Source organism: Corvus hawaiiensis, chromosome 5 (genome assembly GCF_020740725.1).
Source record: "Corvus hawaiiensis isolate bCorHaw1 chromosome 5, bCorHaw1.pri.cur, whole genome shotgun sequence".
In the NCBI taxonomy this organism is placed as follows: Eukaryota; Metazoa; Chordata; class Aves; order Passeriformes; family Corvidae; genus Corvus; species Corvus hawaiiensis.
The window spans coordinates 9,979,257-10,002,253 of NC_063217.1; the positions used below are offsets into that span (position 1 = coordinate 9,979,257).

General features: G+C 37.2%; 1 protein-coding gene across 9 annotated transcripts in view; it reads left to right on the plus strand.

Annotated features, from left to right (window-relative positions):
- RGS12 (regulator of G protein signaling 12) overlaps nt 1–22,997 on the plus strand; it is an 86,277-nt gene that overhangs the window by 26,122 nt on the left and 37,158 nt on the right. For 6 of the 9 annotated variants that reach the window (XM_048303529.1, XM_048303531.1, XM_048303530.1 and 3 more), the window contains one exon: nt 15,604–15,625. In XM_048303529.1, coding sequence (XP_048159486.1) covers nt 15,604–15,625 — 22 coding nt within the window. Of the gene's footprint in view, nt 1–4,954; nt 5,075–8,972; nt 9,717–15,603; nt 15,626–20,148; nt 20,231–22,997 lie in introns of those variants that run through there. The other 3 variants (XM_048303534.1, XM_048303533.1, XM_048303532.1) reach the window with 3 other exon arrangements.

Sequence of the window (22,997 nt, forward strand, 5' to 3'; positions counted from 1 at the left end):
AATCAGACAAAGCTTACACAGGGAGATAATAGCTTCTATTAGACCAGCTAGTAGGAAAATCAGACAAGAAGATCTAAACATGCCCCAAACTTTTCCCACCCTCTCATATGATCTAATAAAAAGTATTAACTCTCTCTGCAGAGGTTGCTTTACTGATGTTCTTAGATCATCACCATGGCCACGACATCACCACTATGGCGAGTATAAGTACATGATTTAAGTCAAGAGGCCTCTTCCTTCTCAGCTTATAATAGTGAATTTAAAATTTGAAAAGAATGTATAGTGTTGTCTTAGATTTCACCAATTTGTTAAAGCTATGAAAACTTGCTGTGGGCTGCCAGTATATATGTGTTCCACTGTGTACCCCCTTTAGGTATTGTATCTTTAGCAATATTTTGTCCTAATTTTTATCTAAGATATAACCAATCAATAGGCAGTTTTTCTGTCAGCTTTCATGAAAGTGGGGGAAAGGCCAGTTGTGAAAAAACAGTGCACACATGAGAAAATCTCCATTTTTGTATGTAAAAGGCAGTACTGTATTTTTAGCGTGCTGATAATGAGTTCTTAAAGGCTTAATCCAGTCTCATATATGGATATTCTGAAGTCTGACACTGAGCAGCCCCTGATGCTGCTGTGTTGGAAGCCTCATGGATCTGTGCCCACAGATGAGGTTCTTGTTCCTCTTATCCCTTTGCACCAGGGGTCAGCTTCTGGAACAGTGAGAGGTGTGCTTAGTGATTTCAGAGTCTCTTGCTATGCTGGCTCAAACTGTCTTGCTGAACCATGATATCTAGATTTAAATAGTGTAAATTAGTCATGACATTACACACTGATGTTTTTACCTTGAATTACTGATGTGGTCACGGAGCTGATCAGTAAGACATTGAAAGCATCCTGGGGTTTGTGCCAGGCATTCTTCTGCTCTGTTCAGACCCTGGGTTGGTACAGTCCTGGCTGGAGTTGTTCACCTGCTGGGCTGCACAGTGGCCACCCACCTGTGCTGGTAAGTGAAACACTGCCAGGACACGGGGGCAGGCAGGGGATTGCACTGTCCGGACTGTCACACTGTCCAGCAGCATCCTTTGGTTTCACATTTAGATCTCCAGACTGCTCTATTAAGAATTTTAGACTCTCCAGCCTTCTCTAGAGGATCATCTTCAGGCTTTTACTTTGGCATGTGGGATCTTACCAGGTACTTTAGTTATATCTGTTGTTACTCTTTGAAGAAGGAAACATCATGCTAGTAGTATACATTTCATTGTTCTTCACAGATTGTACACCAGCATTACTGTTAAGCTTTTGCTGGTATTTTATACTATACCATAACTTTTAAAAGATTGTCAGTACCTCAAGTTTACATTTATAGTCTTTTTTATGGAAGGTTCTTGTGCTCCTCATAGTGTTTTGTAAAGTATCTGACAAAGTTGGGTTGGTCAACAGATGAGCAGTTGTGTGCAACCTCTTTATTGTGAATTTGAGATACTTATTTCTAGATACAATCCAGAGTGAAACTGATTTTTTTCCCCAGACACTGAGAATAATGGGATTTATTTTCTGTTACTGCAATTGGTAAAATGACCGTCCTTCAGTAATGCTACTTTTTTACTCTTTTCTCCTACTTTTGGGTTATTTTCTTCAGATTCTGGAGGAATTTGCCATGTAAATTTGCATGTAAAAAGCAGAGTAGTCAGAGAATGTGCTGAGAGCTGGATCTCATCTCTACTTTTTTTTGAGGTGCATATGGCAGTGCTCATCACGGCAGTGCTCACCCCATGCTGTGGTGCTTGAGAAGAAACCAACAGTGTTGCCTAGGATGGATTCTGTAGGGAATTAGGTCCCCATATGTGCAAAGGCAGTTGGCAGTATATGGAGAAATTTCTTTTTGAGGAGGCAATCAATAGACTGTCTGACCCTGCCACTCATGTGCTGTCCAATCCTTACTGCCTCCAGGCTTGGCTCTCCAACGCAAGCCCATTTCTGTCACAGAACCAGAGACACGATATGTGCTTTCAGGGACTAGAGACAAACTTGTATTCTATATAAATTAATCTCCTTGTAGTAGCCAGTACTGCCATTCTTAAGATGTGTGATTAAAGGGACACAGGTGAATTCACAGGCTGTAAATACCTCTGCAGTTCATGGAACTACAAGGATCAGCCAGGGTGAGCAAATTCAAGTAACCATCTGAAGCTACAGAGGGGTTGTATTCCTTAGATCAGCAATACAAGGTCCTGGGCTTTGGCATTTTTTGGTTCTGGTTTCCTTGAGCAGTGACAGAACAGTCCATGCTCACACAAGTGGAGTTCTTGGTTGGTTGGCAACCTCTCAGGGGTGTCTTTCTCCCTAGCCTAGCATTTTTCTAAAATTGGGCTTACTCTCTTTGAACTGAAACTGTTCCATCTTCTGGGTCTGAGGCATGTGACGTTATGGCAGAATAATGCTACTATTTCTGCACTGGGGTCTGTTTCTAAAATGCAGAATTATTTGCTGCTTAAGGCTGATCCTTGCTGCAGTTTCTTATATTACATATGTTGATTCAAGGGCGTCTTTTAAGGCTCCTCCCAAGAAGGTGAGCAGTGAGGTGAAGTTACTCCAGGTAATAAGGACAAGAGCAGTCTCTGAAGATGAGACCAAGGCAGCTTTTACAAGATTGAATGAATGGGCAACAAAATGGCAGATGAAAATATACGCAGATTGATGTAAAGTAATACAAATGAGGCGAAATAGCCCTAGCTTCATATAACAAATGATATATATGTTTCTTAGCAGACTGTTTCTTCTCACAAGTGAGGTCTTTGAGTTATAATGGAGAGTTGCATGTAAACAACAGCTCAGTACAGTAGTAATGAAGCAAAATCCTGTACTATGGATTATTATGGAATAAATGATTCCATTGCATACACCTGTGGTTTGTTTTTCCATACCTGGTCTCTTTATTTTAAAATGGTCTGATATATTAGAAGAAGAAAAAATTTAGAAAGGTGTAAGAAAGAGTGGAAAATTATGGGTGGGATAGGAAAAGTAGTTAGGATTGACTGCTCACTCTCTCCTTCGGGACAAGAAGTCGGTACCATTAATTAAAGATAGCTGGAGCCAGGAGCAAAACAAACAGGAGAACACGATTGTTCATGTAGGAGGTGAGTCGGTCTGTGGGATGCCTCACCACTGAGTGCTGTGGATGCAAGAAATTTGCATGTCCTGGAGGGAAAGTGGACAAGTATTTGGGAAAGAGAGCCACTGGGGATTATTAAGGAGACAAGCCATGCCAGGTTCAGGAAATCTCTTGAACTAAAAATACCGGGACTCTGGGTGACTGTAATCAGGGAAATGTCTGAGTTGTTGCTCTGTGCTGCTTGCTGGTAGACTTCCATGTGTGGCCACTACTGGAAACACAACACTGAGTTTGATGAACCCATGTTCTGAACTGGTCATATTCCTAGATGTGAGGGTGGACAGTGCTTCTGCTTGGCTGTGGGACTGTGGGTGTCCTCTTGGCACAGGAAGCTGTGCTGCCTTTCCCTTGGTGGAAGGTTGTTGTGAAGGGCTGGCTGGCTGTAGGATCTCCTGGTGCTGGGTGCCTGCCCTGGGCACTGGGAGCGTTCCTTGTTTGTGCTGCAGCGCTGTGGGAGGTGGCTCTGCTGCCCTGCCGAGAGCTGCTGCCGCAGCTGCAGAAGCGATTGTCCAGGCAGCGCCTGTGTGGGAATGAGGAACTGCGTGACTGGTTTGGTGCCTCTCTGTTCCTGCCCTCCCTTGCTGCTCTTCCTGTTACCTGGTATGTCTTTTTGTCACGTCACATGACAAAATAATATTTAAGGAGGGATATTTGCTCTGTGATGAGACCTGGTTGATGTTAGGGAATGAATTAAGGCTTTATTGAATGAACTGAATTGGTATTTCTAGAGCATAATCACAGAATACATATGGCACAAACGATAGCATCTGCAAATTGTTTCTGATTCTCTCTCATGCTTAAACTGCTGGGATTTTGGATAGGAGTTCGTACCACTTAATTTTCACTGTCCTCATGTATTTGTCCGTCCAGTGAAGTTGAAAAAAAGAAAGGAAAAAAGGAATCACCTATAGCTTCTACTAGATGCTTTTTATTTATTTACTACTGCTTTTTATTCACTATTAAATCATTAAAGCATCTCACGTGTACTTCTAAAACTTAAAAAATACAGTAAAAACCCCATCCTCAGCTTCCGTCTGGACCAAGGAACTGCTGAAGAATGATATTTAAGGATTACTGTTGGGCAGAAAGTGCATGCATTTCTTTCTGAAACTGCACAGATATTGTGGGTCTGTCTAGAGAGTAGGTGTGGTATTGAAAATTATGAGAGTAATGTTTCGCTTGGAACATGTTCCTTGTAAATGCCAATGCTCTGCTTACTCACAAGAACACAGAGAGTTTTGGTAGGATGAGATAGGTTGCACAATATGCATACATGTGATTGTAATCACACTGAGAGACACGTACATACATGCCAGAAACTGGTAGAAATTTGCTGTGAGTCTTACGTGTTCTAACAATATTTTTTTAAAAATTATTTTTAGATTATATTTTAATTATTTTTAGTAGAGATTGGTGACTTAGTTCATTCAGGTAATATGCTCATCAAAGGGGAATGTATTAAAAAACAGAGAATACTTTGGATGAGAAAGCGATGTTGACTCAATGCTTAAACAAGTTTGGACAAACCTTTACGACAGTGTCCTGTAGGCCCTCAGTGGATGTATTTTACATTAGCAGATTCCTCAGCAGTGCTGCTGTCTTTACAGAAGCTTCATTGTTACGCAGGACCTGCCTAAACACCATTTTGAAAGCTGCCTGTTCCTTTTGATGAGAAGATACAGAACCAGTACTGAGGGCGGGGAATGTGCTGGGAAGGGAGGAGAATGGGAGAGGTGTTGATAGGGCAACAGACAGAGAAGCCTCATTTTTTTACTGGACTCTGGAAGAAGTAAATATGTGTTCAGAAAGAGCGTAATAATAAAGTTGAAGGGACTGTTTCTTAGCAATGAGATATTAAACTATTTATACATGGAGAAAACTTTTACTGATAGTCAAGTGTCTGTAAGTATAAAGTTTTGTTTGTCTAAAGCGAGCAGAAAACAGGAATACGGTTTAATGAGTAGTCTTCCGAGCTAAGAAATCTTGCAGTGAAATATGATAAATTATGCTTCTAAGGATTCATTGAGGTTTTAAAGAGACAAAGTTTGTAAGTATAAGTATTTAAGTTGACTTTCTATATAAGCTCTGTTATGAAATTAAGAATACACCCTTTTTATAGCCATGTTTAAAATTCTTTTGCAGCATTGTGTTGTTTTTAAAATGAGTGTGGAAGATATACAGATATTTCTCTAAGTTTTTTTACAAATCTTTCACTTAATTTTTATTATACTTGCATGTGTTTCCGTAAAGCAAAAATGTCGTTACAGATATGTTACCTTTTAATTGTTAGAGTGTTTTTTTTAAAGTTGTGCACCTAAAGGGATTTTTCTTCTTCCAGCTGGATTTTTATCCAATAAAACAGAATCCAGATGGTGTGAGTTATTAAAATAACTGAAAATAAGTTTAAGGTATTTATAGAACACAAAATTTCTGAGGTGTAGAGACTTAGATCAGTTTTGGCTTCTTGCTCAGAGAACACTTATTTTGCAAGTAAGTGTCCTAGCTGTATCATCAAATTTTGACATTATAGTCTTTTTCTTTATGTCTATATATCTCAGAATAAAATTGTTTTAAATGCTAAAAGTATGGCAGCAAAATTTTCATATTTTAAAATGAGGAGGAAAGTAAATAATTACAAAGCATAGGAAGATATTATATGCATTATTTACTTGAAGTATAGTAGTTTTCCTGCTCACTTTTACATTGATTTCCTCAAAATCCATTAATTTTTAGGGACTACATCTTCAGTAGTAGGAAATTCAGAAGTGACTAAATGTGTTTCAGTGATGTGTCACTTAATCATATCCTCTTTAATATGGAGTTTAGTTTACTGTGGGACTGCAAGTTACCTTCTATCTGCATGTGCAAGTTATGCTGTTTCTGCATGTTTTTATTAGTGGGGAGAATTCAGTTGTCTTAAAATGTTTATCAACGGAAGGGGAAAATAAAAATGGAATTGTTTACAAGCATTTTTGAAAAACTGTATTTTTTTATTTTCATTTTTCAGTCCTATAGAATTGTTTTTCGAAGTTTAAAATATGGCTTGTAGAACCAAATACTTGTTTTTAGAGTGGATTTCTGGATGACAAACCTTGAGCTTAGCCCTTGAAAACATGCACCGGAGTCTGAGCAGCGCCGCAGACAGCAGATGGCACTCGGAGCAGTCGTTTGCATCTTTCCCTTTGCTTCGCGGGATTTACTGTAGGGGAAGTCTCAGTGTCTGACAAGGCAGCTTCTACTTCAGTTATTTATACACGAGCAAGTTCCAGCTAGTTTGGCTTCAAAATATTTTTGTTAATATTGCATTGGAATAGGAAGGACTCTTATTTCAAAATTCATAGAGGGAATCCACAATGTTCTAAATGCGAGAATTTTTCCTCTTCTCATCAGTAGCACATATGGGGTCTGTTTATTGTTGAGTAGCTGACAAATCATTGACAAAAATATATTTAGACAGATTACAGAAAATTTGGAAAATTAGGGGAAAAAGCTTTTTATTTTATGGCAGAGCTTTCTTAATTTATGTGTAGGCTTTTTGATGCTCCTGCTTTTTATTTCAGTAACTGGGGTCAGTGAACTAAATCATATTCTTAACATGTGGCTGTCATGCAAGTTGTTGTTACTTTAATATGACATAATAAAAAATCAGTACTTGATGAGATTTAAGATTTTTGGTGGTGCATTCTGCCAATGTCACATTTAGCTTAGGACTCAGTGTGACAAGGAGCTGATCCAGGGGATTGCCTCTTTCTGGTTGCCTGGTGGTTTTTGTGTGTGTTTTCTTCTTTTAGGAGCCAGGGATATAATAAATCCTGTTCATCTTTTGACAAGTTAAAACTTATCCAGGCTCCTTGTCATTCTGTCTTTCTCTTCAGCTTTTTCTGCTCTGAAAACAAATGTACAAAAGAAAATATGAGCAGGAAGTGGAGGGAGGGTAGGAGAGAAAAACAGATCAACCTTATCTGGGGTCGCTACCCCTTCCCACAGTTTAGCTTCTAAGCAGATGGATGTGGGTTTACAAATGTCATCTTTGGTATATCTGAATAAGGCTTTTAAAGCTGTTGTACCATATTTTAACACTTTACATTAATAGCTTTTCAGATTAACATTCCTTCTGCTTTTGACCTTTGACCTCTGAGTTGCCTGCCTGATATACAAGTATGCTACACAAAATCACAAGATTTTATATCTGTAGCTGCTGAAATAAGCTATGAAAATGTAGAGGGATATGAATTTTTACAGAGCTTTCAGTGCCACATGACAGTTCATAGCTATGATCATTAACTGCTGCTGTCTAATTGGTAGAGGTTATTTTTCAGTGTTAGTGGAGTCACTGTATGGAAAAAACGTGGATGTGCAATGCTTAGTTCAGTGAAACAAAATCAACAGTTCTAAATGTCTGTTTAAACTAAAGGATTATTAGGTTTATAATGCTGAGTGTGAGTGCCTAGAATGTGTAAAACATTGCCCACCCCCAGTGTTCCCAACACTGCAGTTGCTCCAGTGAGCTGCTGGTCTTGCAGCTACATCCTGTTGTTGCGTGTGGGGTATTTTCCTCTTACTCCTTCTTATGGGCAACATTCTCACCTGTTAAAATTGTACTAGTACTTTTGGTCTTTCTAGGTGATTCCTAGAGGATTTAGGTTGAGTGTTGAGTAAGTGCTATTCATAAAAGTCCTGTTTTGTGTTACCCCAAAAGGGTGTTCCCAGGAAAGTTCTTCAAGCATTTCTGATCCATTTGTGGTTTTTACTCATCCATTGTAAGGATTATTATGCACCTGATTGTTTGTAATGGTGTTGCTATTTGGTTAAAGTATTGGCAATGAAAATACATTCTGCATCCCACTCAGTTTAGTGTCAAACAAAATGCAGTATTTAAACAGCTCTGGCATTTTTTTCTTTCTGAAGTTTTACGTTTTGAGTACTTATCCACACAGTAAAACTGTTCATCTGTGCAAGTGTCATAGGGCACTTGCTTCTGAAATCCTAGAGTAACGGAGGGTGTAATTTATAATTTTTAAAACACATTTCTTCCTGTCTACCCACCCATTTGTTTCCATTGCATTTTGTCATGGTATTAAATACTTGTAGGAACATTCATTACTGTAGTGGTGTGCCTATTTAAACAATAATCAATCAAAAAATTAACTGTCCATCACAGCAATTGGCTTATGCCACGAAAATTCTAGTTAAAATAGGCTTCATCTGATCACTGTAAATTAAATTGAGATGACTGAGTTTTTCTGTTAACCAAGTCTCTTCATCCTAAATGCAGAAATGGGAAGATGTGCAGACTTTTACATACTGACTGTTGCAAGTCAGTCTCACCATGGAATATTGAGTGAAGGCTCTTTTCTTTCCTCATTTTCTCTCTTTATAAGAAGTTCCAAGTAATAGTTGCCTTCTTCACAGGGTTGTTTGTATATTAGGGGCTCAAGCTAGGAACTTTATGCATGAGGGGGATTCCACATGCTTCACTAAACAAGGGAGAAAGTTCCTCTTTCCTGAATGACTACTAGTACGTCCACCTAGGGTTTAAGGATATCCCACTAGCATAAAAATGCCCACTAATCACTCCCGGTTTGGAGTTCTGGTGTTTCTTTTTAGCAGAAAATTGTGTTCTGATTGCTTTAAAAATGTCAGCAGTGAATGCTTTAGGTACTACCACTGTTGTGGACAGCAGCAAACTTCCTGAAATGCTGTACTTTCCATATAGAGTCTCTTGAAGACACTGCTGTCACAGGCAAGTGAATTGCACTTCCCTCTTACATTACAAGGAGCCTGTTTTGCTCTCTGTTCCTGAGGCTCTGTGCACAGTACTCTCTTGACATCAGCTGAGCACAGGTTCAGGTCGTGAGGGAGGAAGGGCAGAACAGCAGTTGGTTTCTGAAAGACGAATTTTGTCTTTAGTGACAAGAGGCTACCCCTAGGTTTAATGAAATAACGCCAAGTCTCCTTGTATTGCAGGTTTTTTTGTGCAGTTTATAGTGTTAACCACTGAAAAGTTAAGCAGAATGGACCGTTTGAGGTCCTATTTTGTTCTGGCTTGCATTATGTAAAGCTCTGAAAATAGTGGTTTACTATGTAAATGTTTCTATAACTAACGTTAGGGGATTAACTAGTGTTTTTTTGGAAACTGTCTTGGAAATCTGTTTTATTGAATACAGGACTATAACACAGTTCAGTGTCATTTTATTTTCCTGATTTGTTATAGGAAACATTCTAAAATACAATCAGCATGATTTATATAAAATGATCAAGCTTTTCTGGTGAGAGATAATTGAGATCTAATCTGAATCCCTGACGAACCACAGCTTCCTGCATTGGCCTGTTGCTATTGGTAACATAAAGGGAGTAAAATAGAACTTCATACGAAATGCCTTTAAACTTTACTGGCATGTACAGGCATGGAACAGCGTTGAATTTTTTAGTTTAATCTTTGAGAAGCCGACGTGTTAAGGAAATGCTTTTTCCATATTAAGTGAAGATGAATTTAGGAAGAGTACTGCTAGGAAAAATAACTGCTGTTTCTTACGAAGAGCGGGTAAGTGATATGAATTATGTTTAGCTAAAGCAAGGCATTGTTGCAGTGAGGAATTAGAATAGGCTATTGTTATTGGCAAGAAATTAGAGAAGAATGGTATCAGCTTCAGAATGCTTTTTGCTTAGCCTTTAAGCTTTTTTACTTTAAAATATTTGAGTTAAAATTCCTTTGTAAATGAAAACATTGGGTTTTATTCTCAGAGAAAAGTAATCTTGTTATAGCAACTAACACTGAGCTTTTGATATGTATTTATGAACTATGCCCAGTATGTATAGAGCTAAAAACCCAGTGTGTTTATGATGTGTGCCTATTTTTTAATTATGTGCAATGTATTTTGTATATGCTTTCTGTACCATTATATCAATATTATATCTTTAGGTAAGACTGTATATATCTTGTATATATCTTTATAAAAATAATTTTAGGCATGGTTTTCGCACTTAAGGCACTGTGTTTATATGTGATAGGATTGGTTTTGTTTGAGGTAAAAAGTTGAACATTTATTTCTTAAAGGAATTCCAAATGTCACATCATTTATTCTTCATTTATTGTTTTAATATATTCATATATTTGACAAAAATATATTGAATGTATTCAATAAAGTTATTGTACAGTAGTTGTACAGTATTTTTTTCTTCAGAACGCCTACATGCAGAATGCTTTTAAAGTGTTAACTGTTATAAATGCAATTTGGTGGTAGAGAATTGAAAAGTGAAATTGTGTAATAGTCCTCCTTTAAGTGGCATTCTGAAGGGGCACTCTTCTCAAAGAATTCTAAATCATGAAATTAATTGCAATAATATTTTGAAATGAGGACAAAAAGCCTGTAATGTTATGCTACTTTTTAGGTGAGAAGTACATTTGAGATTATTTATTAGAAGGAAAATCTAGCAATAATTGATGAGTAATATGGCTTTATTTTTTATTTAAAATGTTAGAACTGTACATACCATATTTTGTATGACATGATTTTGAGACATGATCACCCTCCCAGAGAACACTGGAGTTCATGCCATGAACTATGTTGATGCTGTAATATATTTAAAAATATGTGTATATCATGTAAATCTTGGAGTAATGTGACTGAAGACCTTGGGATCTGCTCATAATTCATACCTTGGCAAAAGGAGAAGTTGCTTCAGGTGATTTAAGAAGTAGTTTGAACGAAGTTAGATGCAAGCAGACGGTCAACTGAGTGATAGGCTTTCCTGAGACAAGTGACAGAATGTTTGAAAGTTGGCTCTTTGTATTCAGCCTGTAAATCTTCAGAACCCAACAGATTCCCTGGAGTTATCCTCTGCACTGAAATAATATGAGGAAATTAGTTTAGAAGGTTGGTGGAGATAGGTGTGCTATTGTAACCTGAAAGGCTTATTTACAGGGACTATAGTAAAATAGTGTGTAAAAACAGACTCTGGCAGCAGTCAGAGAATTCTTTGGATGCAGCAAGAAGTCGATGCCTGTATTAGAAGAAAGTGTGCTTTAGAAAGGTGACAGGTCATTTTTAATTCCTTTTCTTCTGAATCTTTCTGGATGCCCAGGAAAGGAATAGATATTTCTGTTTAGTCTATGATTTTGTCATTGTTAGAATAGGAGAGAGAAATATGTCCTCACTCTCCTTACAGATTTTACCCTCTGTGTCTTAGGAGGAGTGGGAAACAGAGACGTCTTTTTTGACTCAGGAAGGCACTCACCCCCACTGTAATAGCACAGATGATTTCATGTTGCTCCATTTTATTGCTAAGGCCTGGCATTTCCCAGTATGTGTCACCCCTGCCAGTATCCCCCTCTTTCCCTTTGTTCTACTCCAGTATTTGAGCATGACTTCAACTTGAGTGACAAATCTCAAGGTGGAATAAAAGGACATTTTTGTATTGTGTTACCTGGGTAGTCTGTACACATGGATTTATTTGCTCAATATAATGTCTGGGCATACATAATATAATGTAGGGTATTTTTTGGTTTTCTGCATGATATTGTTATGGCAGAATTTGACAGTACTTAGTCACTTCCCTGGGACCTGATTCATGTGAAATGGAACATGTAAGATGGAACTAAGTGGATAAGAGTTTCTGTCACCTGAAAGATGTCACCAGACAAGTTTCATGCAGTGGTGCACACATCTAGCAGGTTACAGGCTGTGAGAGCTAAAAGATATAACCTGTTCCAACCTTATGAACTTCCAGCCTTATGAATTATTCTCCTCTATGCCCTCTCTCCCTTTGTACCTTGTTGTTGGTGCAAGGTACTACGTTGTCTACTTCTATTCTGGAAAAAATATTAGGTACTTACAAAATAGTTTTCTCCCTGATAATTATTGTAAGATTAAATTATTTTGGACTTTTTGCAAGCAGATCCTGAACACAACATCAAAAGCTCACAGGCCCTTCTGGTTTTTCCACCTAGCAAAGAGAGATGATGCAAAGGGAAATTTAACATGTTTTCTCTTATTCAGAACTTTATGCTATCAAATATATGCTGAAGCATTTGCCAGTTTACAGAGACCTAGAGGATCTTTTATGCTGTATGGTGGCTGGAAAGGCAGTCTTCAGCTTGCTGGCCCTGCACTGAGCTTCTCTCTTGAATCACAGGGATCAAGATCCTGCCCTGAAGTCCCTGGAGCAGAGTTGCATCCCCCAACTTTGCGGGGGGTGTGTGTGTCTGTGTAACTCAGCTGCTAATCCAGCTATGTGAGCAGGCACAGTTCCCATGAAGGCATATACTGGAAGACATTTTAGCTTTCCTAAATTAGATTTATTTTTTAAATAAATCAGACTCCTGGCATATACCATGGGCTTTTTCCTAAACCAATTTGGTAACTGGGGCAATTTGAAGAACTAATTTCAGTTCTTATCTGGTTGTGAAAGATTTGATGGTTTCATGCCATTAGATTTTATCTCTGGATGATAGTTTATATATACATTCACCACATATGTGTTCTGCCATTTGGAATTAAACGCTTAAATACTTTTTAAAAAATCTTCACATTAGCCCTAACTGGCACAGAGTCATGTCCTGTCCTTCCTCCTGTTTCAGAAATGGCTACCTACAGGAGCTGTTCAATTTTATAGCTTTCTGATACATACGCTTTTCAATAGGTGGTTCTTAATATATGCGTAGTGTTAAATTTCATCAAATAATCAAACTTTTTAGGTGTAGTAGATCAAATTTTGTCCTGAAGAGCCTCCAGTGGTGGGAAACATGAGTGCTGAAGAATGAAAAACAGCCCCCAACATAAAGTGTATTTTCAAAATGAGATCATCATGGTATTTAAAAAAATCTGGTCTTGCAACTTATACTTTTCAAAGACAAATCTAGACAAGTTTCAGCTGAACAGTTTAGAAGAGAAACTTCTTTGTCTGAATGTGGACTGCATGCAATTTCTGACAGGTTTGTACTGAGATTTCTAAGTACTCACAAACGTAGTTTGAACATATTACTGTGAATTCTTACACAGTAATTACAAGCTTCAGTTTCTAGGTGGTTTTATTGAATTAGGTGGATTTAGTTACACAGATGAATTTAAAGAACTGTTCTTAAAATAGATTTTATTCTGTGATCCATAGAAATAAACAGATAATCCTTGGGACACAATAGGTATATTTAGTGACTCTGTAATGTAAAATATATTTCCTCCTATAGGTGCTTTTAAAAAATGATCTAACATAAAATCTACTAAGGCCTTTCTTTGAGACATTTTAAGATGCTAGTACATGTAATGTAACATGGCAGTAGACAAAGCATTTCAAATAAACACACAAAACCAACCCGTGGTGTGTAGAAAGTTCACTGTATTAACGTATGCTAAATTGATTGAGATAAAACTCTCATTGTCCATTAATGATTGAGCTTTTCTATGAAATTGCACCATTTCCCCTTTAAAATGATATTTTGTAATTGTAAACTTCCCAGTTTTTGATAAAAATAGTATGAATATTCTTTCTGCTATCATGAAAATCCTATTAATTTTGCTTCATACCTTTCAAAAGCATGAAGAATTGTACTTGGTGTTTGAATCTAGGTTAATGAAAGCTAACAAAGTAAATGACCATTCCTAAAATATAGATATTTTGAAAGTACTTTGATTTTTTTTTTTTCTGTCTAATGTGTAAACTGATACTATTACTTTACTTTGAGTCATCCTTTTCTTTGTTCTTTGAGAAATTACATTGAAGTTGTTTATTCACTAACTGTACTGTACCGTGATGTGACTAAGAAATTAGAAGCAATCACATTTATAAACCAGATTTTAGTAATGCAAATTAAATTTTCTAAATTACAAACATGAATTAAGTTATGGCTTCTGAATGCATAACATGATCACTAGACTTATGTGCAAAATAGAAGTAGAAAAGATGTCCTAAGGCCCACTGAAGAATTGTAACCAGAACTACGTTATTGATACCTGAAACAAAGCTATTAAAGGGAGATGCTTGGATATACTTTTCATTATATTATTATGCTTCACAGATCCAGAAGCATTTATTTTTGTGCAGTTAAGCAAGAAGTGTCACCATTCTTTTTGTTTTTTTAAAATCTTTTTCATGAGAGATGTATTTGTGTTTATCTGAACTTAGCACCAGAGAAATGATGTCAATAGGGGTTAGTTTAGACTTTTTAAGTCCCAGAATACTTGTGTCAAAGACTAGATCAGATCCTCTCCTGGTGGTGATGCGAATGGTGAGGCCACAACTATTTGTAACAAGTTCTTCAGAGAGTGTTAACAGCAGTCTGAGAGCCTGCAGTGAAAGAAAGAAAGGGGAAGATACTACTGAAGGTTTTTGTGGATTTTGAAGAAGAGTGGGAGTGTTTCTTGCCAAGGCTGAAAAATACAAACTATGAAGAGGTAGCTCTTAACTTGAACTGTGTATATATTTGTGCTTTTCTTCCTCTGTGTATTTCTGATCTTGAAGAAGTTGTAGATATTGTAGGGCATTCTTTCCTAGCTTTTTAATGGACAGTACAAAAGAAGAGAGTTTCTTTTTAACTATTTAGAAGGTTCCCTAAAGGTTCAAGGACACTTTCTATGACCAAGAAAAGATTCCCCAAACTGAAATAAAAATACTTTCTAGTAGTCATTAAAAAATCAACCTAAACTGAACTCTAAAAAGCTTTCGTTCTCCAGACTACACTCAGCTGAGTGTCAAGTTTCAAGCATTGGAGTACCTGTTTGGGAAATGGTCACTACTTGGATTTACAGAGGTATTAGATGCCTTGAGGTAATTTGTGATCAAAGTTGAGAAGTTTAGGGCAGATAAGTGCATAAACTTCAACGTTTCACTAGAATACTAGTTGTCCTTGAAAATCTGATGTACAGTACAGGTAGAGGTGGTGTGGAGTTCTTACTGGAAGTTAGTTTTAGCTTATTGCAAACACTCTGAATATCCTTGTGTGTCTGTGGCAGTCACAAGTGACTGATAGGGAAAGTTTTCAGAGTTACCTGACTGACAAAACACTGAATTTTCATTTTAATGACACATATCTCCAGATACTACAGCAAATTAAAGCGCACGAGGTATTGTTTTCGTTTTAAGTCTCTGCAGGTCAGTTTTAAGTATCTACTTTTTCACAAGTACCAGCCGATTGTCTCTGCCCATCTAAGGACTTTTGGAAGCAGTGTAGCTGCCACAGCAGAAATCTTCCAGTAAATATTAGTGGGATCAAATCCCTGGACAGTAGTGGTTGAAAAGCCTGGGGTGAATTTCATGGTGGGGAGAAAACACCTGTGAGAAGTAACAGCTGGTTTCTTTAGAATTTCCTCTCTAATATTATGTTATTAGTAAGATGATTAAAGTAGCTAGCACTGCCAGTACTAAGTGAAGCTCAAAGATTTCTGATACTTGCCATGAAACTTCAGTAACACTTCTTTTTTTCTTTCTTATTGCAGTCAGCAACTGTTTCTGATGGAGGTAAGCTGAAGCTTGTTTTTACTTTATAATGAAAAGTAATCAATTTTCCACATTAAGCAACATAATATGTGGTAAATTATGTGATATATTACAAGATGTGAGTCCAAGGTGGTGCAGAGCTCTGCGACTGCTTTGGGAACTGTGCCAGTGAAAATATTGCAGGGTTATGTTCACATACTTTCACTGGTTTATTTGCATAATATTTTTTTATGGTACATTTATATATGCACGTTTTTATTATAACTAGGCTTCTTTATTCATAATAATGAAGAGGCAGAGCTGGTAGACTTCTGTGTAATTGGATGGTAGATAAAATCTCATTCTCTGTTTTATTGTCCTTTACATACCTCTTTTGTTTTTGAAGAGATGTTCTGGCTTCTAAGTTGTAAGCTGTGTTGGTACATTTGTTGAGGTTGAACTTTGTTAAGTGTGATCCTTTTTGAGAAGGGGGTAAGTAATTTGATATTTGTAAAATCCCAGCGTGGAGCTTTTGCACTTCTGGAGTACTTCTAAGTAAACTCCTCTTTATTGCACATAAGCTTGTTTGTTTTGATTTTAACATGCCTTTAATGTTTTAAAGGATGTCCACTCTTTGTTAAACATTAGAAGACAATTTTTCTGAAGCTTTGAAGTTAATTGAAACAGTTTAAAAATGCTTCCTTCATGGAATGAAGGAATTTTTATAGTTCAGGGTATACAGGAGATGGCTTTTCTCCTTGTCTTCTCTGGCAGGACTTGGTTCACTTGAGCCTGCAGAGAAACTCACATATTTTTGCATTTGCTATTCTTTGACAACATTACAAGACAATTTTATTAAATAGAAAGGGCAAAAGGGAACAAGCTGTGTTGCTGTAATCAGTGCAGTGAAATTGGAAAAAATATTTGGAATGCTAAGGATAATTTTTTTAAATTACATGCAAATGTAAATGAAAATTAGCAATATTGTTTACAAAACTTCTTCATGTCCTAATTTCCGATTCCTTGCAAGACTAAAACTGCACTTGAGAAAAACATTACTGTTTTGGTCCTTTTGCTAGAGCCATTTTCCAGTGGCTTTGTCAGGCATTTTCCTTCTCTACTGCTGACACAGTCTAATGCTTTACTGTACTTCTGTCTGGATGAGAAGATAGGTTCTGTGTTCTATCTCTCTTGTCTGCAAAGTGACAAAACAACAAAACAGAAAATAATAGTGTTTGTTCCACTTTCTATTTCTAAAATGTAGCCTGTGTTTTTCTGGGAAAAATACTTTTTTTTTTCCCCCCCTGCACGTTACCTGCTTGATATAAAAATCAAAACAGACCACAGACTTTTTGTTTGTGTATATAGTTGCTGAGGACCAAAAGTTTGATTGATCTTTTTTTGCGTAAAATGCAATGTACTTGTGTCTTGTCTCAGGGTTCTTGTTCTATGTTAATGAAAGTTATTTTGGTGCTTATCCAAACTTTGAAATTCCTGTGATAGTACTCATACAATAATAATTTCAATCTTTTTGTCCTTCCAGCTGAAAATTTATTTTAAAATTCCACTTACTTTCAGTTCTTCCAATATGACTTTTGTATGTTATTCCAAATCTGTAGGTAACCATTTTCACAATTAATTCTATACAGTTTTTTGAACTCATGAAATCTAAGGGCTGTGTAAGGTCGCAGAGGTAAAAGAGCAGCCAAGAAGCTATGTGCAATTTTCTGCTGAGTTGTATTCCTTATTTTTTCAGCTACTTCAGAATTTAATATGAACTCTCTTTTCATTGTTAAATGGTTCTTAAGAAGGGGTATAATTTGTGTGAAAACTGGTAGTTGAACTATATTGGATAATATTGAATCAGTGCTTAAATACCCAGGTAGTGGGTTGGAAAAATAGGAGCCAGAGAGACTGTAACCAGAAAAAGTGAAATTAAATAAATTCCTAATTCATTTTGAGCTGCATGGAGTAAAAAGTTCTGATTCATGTGTGAATTACATTTTCTAGCTTTTACTTTCATTGAATATGTCACAGCACTGAAATTTTTTCAGTTTTCCTTAAACTCACTAATACATAAATAGATCCACAGACAGAGACATTTTAGGATATGTCTAGTTTAAAGAAATTTTCACCAGTGTAACTATTAGTACAGCACTGCATACTTCCTGTCCTAGACTAAATCTTTATCATCCAAGAATCACAGAATGATTTGGGTTGGAAGGACCATAAAGGTCAACTTGTTCCAGCTCCCCTGCCATCCAAGCTGGCCTTGACACTTCCAGGGATGGGACATCTACAGTTTCTCTGGGCAACCTGTTCCAGTGGTATCAGCACTGTCAGTGAAAAATTTGTTATATCTAATCTAAATCTACCCTCCTTCATTTTAAAGCCATTACCCTTTGTATACTCTTGTCAGAAGTCCCTCTCCAGCTCTCTCTTAGCCCCCTTTAGGTACTGGAAGGTACTCTAAGGTCTCTCCAGAACCTTCTCTTCTGCTTTGTATTACTAATTAATATTAGTGTTTGTACATATTGACTAGATACTATAAATACTGTTGTTAACCTTTAGTTTGGGAAGAAAATTCATGTGTAAAAAGCAGTTATATGTTTATATACATCCCTTCAGTATGGTGGGAGGCACAACAGTTCTCTGTATGTTTTCTTTCCAAAGTCAATGAAGCTTTATGTCATATGGCTTTTATTATGTTAGAGCCTGGCCCTGGAAACCATCTACCCCTTGTTTTGTTTATTTTATATTTTACATCCTAGCTTGTGCAAGGCCGGGTTATTCCTATCTGCCAAAACTCTGCACTTGGGCATTTCAAGATAGGAAACGTGTAAATTAGCATTGTTTCTAGATGTGCTGACCAGTGGCAGCTCTTAACTGTAATTGATTTGTGTAATGAATTGCAGGCAATCAGAATGCAAACTGTAATAATGTTTAGATGCAAGATTACTGCTGTAGATCAACTGATCTGCAGCACCTATGCTCTAGGAGTACAGGAACCATTTTATGTTACTACAGCGACCTGTAATTAGCAGGTTTCTCTTACTTCCCACCTCAGAAACTGTCCTTTGCTGCTGCCTGTGGGAGCAGTGGGAGTGTGTACACAGCATGCAGGCTGTGCCTGATGATTTGAGCACTGTGCCATCTGAATTGTCACGGGGATGATCAATAGTCTCCAGCTAATGTCTGACTTTGCTATTTATACCTGGATGGCACTTTAGAAAGGGAAAACCTTAAGGTCAAAAGATCTATAACAGAAGTGCCGTCATCATTCATCTCCCAGACAGAGAGGGTGAGGTATCTGAGCTAGTGAGAATGTCCAAGTCAGTTCTTACCTGCTATTCCCTGCAGAGATCAGTTCCACAAAGCTGGAGTCTGTTATTTCCAAATACTTCAGCCTAACAGGTATTATATGCACATCTTTTTGATGCTACTTTGCTGTAGTTTCTGCTGATTTTTGCTTTTAATGTTCATCACTTGGAAAGAATTTTCATAAGGCAAAATGTTTCTAAAGACCTTTTTTGAAAGGAATCTGATGTTTGCAGTAATAAATAATGTAAAACTGTATTTTAAAAAGTAACTGAAGGTAAGGCAAAAAATTCGCAATTAAGTACAAAATAAAACACTGTTTATGCTTTTTACACTATAGATACAGATGGATTATTTCCTTTAACAGGTATGTGACTTATTTGTCAGTTCTGCTGGTGGTGCATGCTCACTGTAGCTGTGTTCCACTGTAGCATAAATAATTCAAGTTCCTTTAGCAGCAGTGGCAAAAGGTCTTTTCTTTAAATTATTTATGTAGCACTTTATAATGCTTTGTGTTAAGTATACTATTGCTTCCCCCTGCTTGAAGCCACGAGGGTAAGGAATCAATTTGTTTAGAATGGTGTTAGAGGCTACCAGGAATTGCTGTGGGGAAATGCATTAGCGTCCCTCATCCCAAAATTGCAGAGGAACAATGTGCTGTACAGTCAGACTAATCTACACCCAATGGGTTCTGGAACATTTCAGCTGAACTTGGTATGGATTCAGAAGGATGGCTTTCAGTGAAGGGCTTGAAGTATTTGATTAAGTGGCACCACAGTGGTTCTTATCAGCTTTATCCAGGTAATGTATTTGGTGATTAACTAACTAGAATATCTTAATAATATGATTGTATGTTCCGATGATTACAAGGAATATGCTTAGCTTCTCACAACAATAAAAAGTATTTGGTTTGTAGGCTGAAAAATGTATACAAAATACATACAAATTAGCCTTCATTAATTGTATTCAGGCTTATGGCATTATATTATCTAAACCAAAACTTCTGAAGCCATCTTACCCTGAATACTTTCACAATTTAGTTGATTAAATGCCTGTATTTTCTTGCATAATTCTGTTTTTGTAAAATAAATAAAACCAAGACCCTCTGTGGAATGTGTAAACACAAAAGGTGCAAAATACTGGGTTTTGAGGATTTTTTAGATAGCACTCTGTGTCAGTTCTGTATTTCCAAAAGGCAATAAATGAAACGGAATGAGTTTGCACTCAAAGTAGTTTTTCCTCACTAGGTATCGTTGCTTTCAAGCAGAAGAAAAATAAAGTTAGGTCCCTGGGATTTGGAATGTTTGAGCAAGGAGCCTCCTTTTACAGGTAATGCAAGATGAGTTGGTGGTTCTGACAGGCACGACAAATGAAGGCAGACATTTGGAAAGTTCACAGCACTGCTGTTGTCCATGTTATCCATGCAGAGCTGGGATTTTTCACATTAAATTCCTCTGGCATCCTGAGATTCCCAATTGCTCATTTTGTTTTTTAAAATACTTTATGAGGAGGAGGAGTAGTAGTTCACTTTGCACAACAGCCCTGTGGTGAGAACGTTTGAGGCGGGAGTCAGGACTCTGTGTTTCCTCTGATGATCATCACAGAGGGTTCATTAGATGAAATATGTGACCCAGTTGGAAAGTTTCTCCATTCCTGCTTTCTAAGGTGGGCTGTGTGTACCTAGGAATGCATGACCTGTGAGAGTCGGGAAACCTGATGCTGAAGTCTTACATTGGAAACATTCCTCTGAAAGAGGAGTGGAGCAGGAGTTACAGCTTATACAGTCTTCATTTAAGTGTGATTTGGATAAATTGGGTACTAATGTTAGAGTCAGGGAGGTTTTTTCCTTCCATCTGACTTCTTCTCTGGTTCTAAATGGTATATCTGCACTAGGCTGTAACTGTTTAAATTGCAACTGATGATCTGGGTGGTAAAAGAAACTAGAATAACCAAGCCTTTTCTGGGAAACAACCTTGGTTTGTATTGTTTTCAGGTTGACAGGTGCCACAGCAGAAAGCTCTACAGATTTTGAAAGCAAACTGACTGAATTTTTTCATTAAGGGAAACCAAAGCTGTGTCAGGGTTAAGTATAAATTATAATGGTTCTTTTTGAAAAAAATCTGCATTACCTAAATTAAATCTAGCAGAACAGACAGTTTACTGGGAATGAGTAATCCCTTAATACTGTGTTAACACATTGGAGAACCTGTGCCAGTAGCTCTTTGGTTGTTGGAAATAGAGTCTTATTTTGGTTCATTTGTTTTCATGGGATCTCCAGAGTCAGCAGCGTATCAGACGAGGGAGAACCCAGTAGTTTAGAGGAGTGTAACTCTGAGGAGCTGGAGAGAGCAGGCAGCTGGTAGCAATTAAAGGTAGTTAGCAGTTACCACTGGTGTAAACACTGGAGGCTGTAATTGCAGCTTGGTTTCCCTGCTGCCATAGGGAAATTGAACGCCTGCCACTGGGAGGGAGGTGAGGCTGACTGGCTGATGATTGCTGTGCCTGCCACTTCCCAATTCCTTCTGAGTCCTAAGGCACTGTGACTCCAGGACTGAGAGTTGTGCTCTTGGTGTGGCTGCTCCCTAATTTCTCTCTGTCAGTCAAGTAGGTTTCAGGGGTTTGGTATGTGGGATGAGTTTGGCTTTCTGACTCCGCCTGAAAGGAACAAGGAAATTTTCATCGTTCATCACTGGAGAACACTGGGGATTGAACCCTCCAGGAGTGAGGCAGTATCTGAAACTGTTCCAGATCTATCAAGAAGTGGGTGTCTGTTTGTATCCTGGACTGTAAAATAGAACATATCCACCTGCAGAGTTAAAGCAAAATACTTCAGATAATAAATTTAGATATCATTCTCTTCAGATTCACATTAGCTTCTTTCACAATAGTTTCACTGTGGTGACAGGTATTCTCTAATGAAGTTAACAGTTGACTTGGTTATGCTCTTAGGTATGTTTTAAAGGAAAAAGTGAATATTTCTATAAGAAAATTTGGCATTATTTGCTGAATGTTTGCAATTAGCTTTGATTAATATGGTCATTAGGCAAAGAAAATGATGTATATACCTGTTTTGTTACTAGTTTCCTTAAATATTATCCTTGTTGAAAATACAGTTACATTTTGTTTTTCCCTAATCTTTTTCTGTGTCTTTGTCTTACTTGTTTTATTTTTGTCTTAAAAGATAGCTTTACTTACAGAAACTCAGAGTAGTTAACTATTACATCTTAGTGAATATTTCTGAGCTAAAAATAAATTTTAAAATGAAGTTTCAGAACTTTAAGAAAATTTTTTTTCTTGTCTTTACAACTATCTTCATAACTTTTTCCTATGCTTATAGCAGTTTTTGAATGGTGCCTTTTTCCAAAGCTCTTACTTCCAGGGAGGAACAGCAGTGTTTTGTAATGTGAAGTTTAGAAGTGCAAAGTGCTTTCAAATACTTCTAACATAAAAGGAGACCCTGGGGTACCTCATAAAGTAGGGTATTTTTGGTGAAATTACTCATTTCTTTAGTTAGTCCAAGTGATTAACTGAGGAAAATCATAAAAACGTCCCTGTGAAGCATAGTCCATTTCTGACTGGTTGTGAATTCAGTTTTCTCAAACAGATTGCATTCCTAGTGAGCTACATACTTTTTCATTTGGCATAAAATTGATGAATATACTATCTATTTAATTTGAGGGTATTATTTTCTCACATCTGTTACTTCAAATTTTTCAAATAATTGAATGTCTGTGATTTTTTTCATCCCTTCATCACAGAATCTCACTCAGTTTGGCATCTTTCTATGTGCAACACGTCCTGCTTGAAGCAGGGAGATCAGACTAGGTAGCTCAGGCTTTAGTTGTGTGTTCACAATGAATTAAACCTTCTATCACCTCTGTGAAGTGTATAGCTGTGAGTTCAGCATTGCCAGTTTTACATTTGTGTACACTGGGAGGTGGAAGGACCATTCTACAAAAGGGTGTGCAAGAAGTAAATGACAAATCTGTGAGTGAATAGAACCCTATTGTAAGCAGTTCCTTCTCTTACTTAGAGCAGCCATTTCTTTCCCCTTTCTACTTCTGTGAACAAATGGTCACTTTGAGATTTTTTGGGT